Source organism: Cebus imitator, unplaced genomic scaffold (genome assembly GCF_001604975.1).
Source record: "Cebus imitator isolate Cc_AM_T3 unplaced genomic scaffold, Cebus_imitator-1.0 Scaffold71, whole genome shotgun sequence".
Taxonomy (NCBI): domain Eukaryota; kingdom Metazoa; phylum Chordata; class Mammalia; order Primates; family Cebidae; genus Cebus; species Cebus imitator.
This window is the reverse complement of record NW_016107386.1, coordinates 7,103,118-7,108,227: the sequence shown is the minus strand read 5'-3', so window position 1 is coordinate 7,108,227 and position 5,110 is coordinate 7,103,118. Positions and strand designations below refer to the sequence as shown.

At 36.7% G+C, this 5,110-nt stretch overlaps 1 protein-coding gene across 6 annotated transcripts in view; it reads left to right on the top strand.

Annotated features, from left to right (window-relative positions):
- Positions 1–5,110, top strand: part of FBXO38 (F-box protein 38) — a 53,835-nt gene that overhangs the window by 12,225 nt on the left and 36,500 nt on the right. For all 6 annotated transcript variants that reach the window (XM_017531359.2, XM_017531355.2, XM_017531358.2 and 3 more), the window contains exon 3: positions 2,689–2,822. In XM_017531359.2, the coding sequence (XP_017386848.1) occupies positions 2,689–2,822 (134 nt within the window). The remainder of the gene's footprint in view (positions 1–2,688; positions 2,823–5,110) is intronic.

Here is a 5,110-nt window from a genome sequence, read left to right as displayed (position 1 = left end):
CTACCAGATGTTCAGATACATTCTAAATTATGTTTTGGAGAAGAGATAAACATAGGTTGAATTTAAATACATGTGGAGATCTAGTTTGTAACAAGGTTGTATGTAGTCACATCAGTGAGGAAAGCTGGGTGGACTATTTAGCAATGATGTCTCAGTCTGCAAACCATTTGGAGAAAAAAAATAAAAGCACATTTTTATCTCATGTCTTTCAGCTAAATTCAAAATGGATCAATGAATTAAACAATAAAGGCTTTAAAATTCTGTAAGAAAGCATAGGTAAAATTACTTCTAGGGATAAAGTTGGATAATGCTAGGATGTATTGTGGAAAAATAAAACTGGACCATATATAATATATATTTTTTGACACAGAGTCTCACTCTGGCTGGAGTGCAGGGTATGATCATGGCTCACTGCAGCCTGGAACTCCTGAGCTTAAGAATCCTCTTGCCATAGGGGCACACACCAACATGCTTGGCTAATTTTTTTTTTTTTTTTGGTGGTGGGGGGTAGAGGCAGGATCTTCGTTTCTTGCCTAGATTGGTCTTAACTTCTGGCCTCAAGCTGTCCTCCCGTTTTGGCCCCCAAAGTGCTGGATTTACATGCGTAAGTCACCACTTGGCCATTGGACTATATTCAAAATTGAAAATAGGTCAGATAACATTTTGGAGTTCAAACAGAATATTCAAATGAAAGGCATTGAATTAAGTAGAGAAGGAAGATATAATGCTAGTTACAATGAAGAAAACATAGAGCGTTTGACAGAATGTAGAAAGAACCATGAACTGAGTTCTTGAGCTTGATAATGTGTGTATTCTAAAGACACACTAAATTTTGTTTCATTTTTAGCCTTCTAAAATTTTGATTTGAAGACTCATTGTGGTGGGGGAGTAACTACTTAGCATGTCTTCATAAAACAAGAAAAACTGTGGCCTTGCTTAAAAGAAACCTAATCTTGCTGTCCCTGCAATGCTGCCTTTTCTAAAGTGTTGTTTTTGATCTGTCTTTTGAACTCTAGTCCTTTGACTATATAACTATGAAGAAAAATACTGCTTCTTAGGGAAAATATGATGTAAAATAACCTTGATTTTGTGATTATTGATCTGTTTGCATTTAAAGGGAATACAATTTTAACCTAGGCAAATAGGTTAGATAACAATATTTAGGAAAAAAAATTACAGTGGCAAAAGTTATTCGAAAGCAAATTTAGTATTTTTCATTGTTTATAAAATGTGTTGTCCTATTTCTGAAAATTATTCTACTTATGTCTAAGTTAGAGACACTAAATTAAGTTATGGCTAGCAGTAATGCTTTATTTTATAGAAGATTTGATTTGATTTTCTTTATTTAAATCATTTTAAAGGGGTTAAGAAGAAAAACAAGAGGTAGAAAAAAATGGATCAGAGAAATATTCAACAGGCATATGTGGACTTTTCTTTTAGAATTAGTGTCGTTAAGAGTTAGTGTCAGACAAAACTGTGTTGTCATTTCTGACCGTTTCTCGGTCTTACCCAGCCATGTGACATTTTGCAGCACTTGTAAAATGGGGTAATAATAGTATTACTACATCAGTGAAGTGCCAGCAGATAACAGAAAATACACTTACCCGGAATTTGAAGATAATTTAATGAAGGGACTAGTTACAGAGATGTAGGTGGAGTTTAGGGAGTAGGTAAGGGCTGATGGAGAATTCAGCTAGGGGATTAGCAGCAGCAGAAAGGCAGCATTACCACCTGAAGCCCTCCAGCTGGTGCCTCTCATTGACCAAGGTTAACCGTTAGCCAGAGAGGGGTACGGAACACAGCAAGTCAGAGACGAGGAGATAAAGGACTGGTAGAGGATTCTGTGGCAAACAGGAACCAGCTAGTTACCTTTTAAGGTTGTTATGAAACAATGAATATAGTAGAGTGTGAGACAATACGGGTTCAGTAAAAGGTATCTTTAACTTTTCAAAAAATTTAATTAATCTAGGTGTGTTTGGAGGGGTCTTAAGAGAGAAAAATAGACCTTTCAGAATATATAACAGAACAAAAGTCAGGGTTAATCAAAAGTTTCAGGAAAAAATAAGAGGATTGGAAACAGGAAGTTGTAATTCATATGAGGTGTCTTAATACTTACGCAATACTTTTATTGGTGTGACCTTAAAGGTTAAAAAAAAAAAATCTGGGAAAATAAATTGTATACTATGTAACTAGTATACATATTTGTTGATGGAGAAGATAATACAGTTTGCAGAAGCAGGAGGGTGGGGTTGAGAGGGAGCAAAATGTCCCTACAGGAAGTAGATTCCGTAAAAGATATGAAATAATATTTCCCATGTTCAAATTAAGTAATTCTCTGTGATTTTTCTCAGGATCCTTTCTCATCACATCTTGAAAAGCACTGAGATTTTCTTCTTTTCTTTGTTTTTTTGGTTTTTAGATTTTCTTTGTTCATGAAACTCTAAAGAAAGGCAGGTTTTATCAAATGACCTGTGGAGGGAGCTCAGTACTTTACTTGGATACTGGAGCATTTGCTGACTTTTCTTTTTAGTGAAAAGCTATGTGACCTTATGCATGTTAGCTTTAAATCTCTGTCTTAAGATCGTATTTCTTTTGAGTTGTCGGAGATTGGAAGAAGGAAAAAAATAATTTATTGATAGAGGAAATACTTAAACACTTGATAAATATGAGTTTCTTTCTCTCACAAAGGTACCTCCCTCTGCAGGATATCATGTGTATGGAATGTCTTTCCCGGAAGCTTAAGGAAGCAGTGACCCTTTATCTGCGAGTTGTGAGAGTTGTGGATCTCTGTGCAGGGCGGTGGTGGGAATACATGCCAAGTGGTAAGTGACTTTAGTCTGTAAGGTACAGTAGTGTCCTTCTGGAAAGTAGTAACAATGGTTTCATAAAAAGTTACTTGTCTTGAAAAAGACAATTTAAGTCACCTTGTAGGGAGGCAAGATTTTGTCTAAATTATTTCTGTTGGGTTTTAAGTTTATAAAATGCATTTTACCTGAGGCTATATTGTTTTAGTAGTCTGCTCTTTTCATTTCCTGTGCTTAAGTAACTATATCAACCTGTTCCACACATGTGATTGGAGAACATGAGCATTTGGTTAACTCTATATGTATATCACATTAGACAGTGTGTCCTTTACTCCGTGATGCAGGTTTTCTGGTGAATGGTAACATCTTTCATCATAGATTTCCTCTGCAACTAAACTTTAGTTAAATAAATACTTGCCATTTTTGTAAAATAGGCCACAGAACTTTAATTTCTTTAAAAGGCCTATAGTAGGTCTTGGAGATTCTCCAATAAGGCACTGACTGACCTTGCAGGTGAAGAGCTTAGAGTTAGCCTACTAACCACAACAAATTGTTCCCTGTTGAAGAAACGACCTGAAAAGAAAGTTAATGACTTTAGCTAAGCAAGGCATACCTGAAAGGAAAGAGTTAAAATAAAAGGCAGTTAAGGCTTCCTTTCAGTTAACACCAATTCATTAATTAGTACAATTTAATTACTACTGTTTTGCAATTTTGAATCGGTCTTTTAAAGTCATCCATTTTCTATGATGTCCAGATTATGAGACTTTGAAAATGGGATAAGGTTGAGAAGGGACCCCCAAAAAAAGCCTTAATAGAAGTGAAGGGCTGCAGAAGACAGGAGAAGATAGTTGTCTTGTTCTGTTCTGTAGAACAGAACATATTACCTCTGGAATACTGGAATTGTGCAGGTGGGTGCTCCATCGTTTCAAGAGAGTCATCAGATCAATTGGTAACTCTTATCAGTTGGTCATAGTAGTTATCAGTATATACTTTCTCATGAAGAGCATTACAAAGACCTGAGCTAGAACTTAATAGGTTTGTGGGAGGCAAACCACAGTTGTTTTCAAGTATTTAATAAAAGCCATTTTAAGGGCAAAGGATTCGTCTTTTTCCAGAATGATCCTTTATAGCAGAAAAGAAAAAAATTAGGGCAGTGTGACAATGATTGTCTTATTCCTTATATTAGATTTGCTTTTGCAAAGGTTAGGCCAGCGGGAATTCTGAAGTGGGATTAATGCAGTATATAAAGGCAGGATGGCAGAGCTCCCATGTGATACAGTCTTAACATTAATGTCACTACCCCTTACCAATGAGAGAAGAATTTGTCTGCATCTTGCTGACGTTTAGGCTGTGATGAGTAACCTGTGAACCCAGGACTTCCCATCATTGCAATGAATGTAAAAGAAAGTTGAAACAAGCAGTCTAGCCTAAGATAACATTATGCTAACCTGCTCGCTAATGCCACCGTGGCCTATTCTCTGGAGTTTAACCCAGAGTCTTTATATAATAGTACTTTATGTTTTACGTATGTGATCTCTTTGGATTCTCACTCCGTCTCTGTAAAGAAGGTAGAAATTTGCCCATTTCTCTCGTGGGAGGCAACATATGACAAAAGAGGATAAACATGTCAGAAGTTACACTTGGTTTTGGATTCCAGCCCTGCCATAAGCTGTTAAACTCTTTCAACTTCATTTTTTAACACTTGTAGATGGGGTAATAACCTTTCTGATTTGGTTGTGTAATGAAAAAACCAAAATGGTTAACACATTGAATCGTTCAGTCATTAAAAGTTACTATGCAAAGGAGTAATAAGAACTATTATAATTAGAGACCGAGTAATCTCTAGCCTCTCCTTACTCTTCACTTTTGTGATACTGAAGTTAACATGTTTGGACTTTACATGTTAAACGAAATAACTTACAAATAAAATAACTTCCAAAAACTTTAGTATGTAAGACGTAGTCATTTGGGGCTTTTTATTCTTGACAGTTAATATTTTTATTTGTCATGAATAGGCAGACAGTTGACTCTCTGACCACTTTCATTAAAAATAAAAAAGCCCGGCCGGGCGCAGTGGCTCACGCCTATAATCCCAGCACTTTGGGAGGCCGAGTCAGGTGGATCGCGAGGTCAAGAGATCAAGACCATCTGGTCAACATGGTGAAACCCCGTCTCTACTAAAAATACAAAAATTAGCTGGGCATGGTGGCGCATGCCTGTAATCCCAGCTACTCGGGAGGCTAAGGCAGGAGAATTGCTTGAACCCAGGAGGCGGAGGTTGCGGTGAGCTGAGATCGCACCATTGC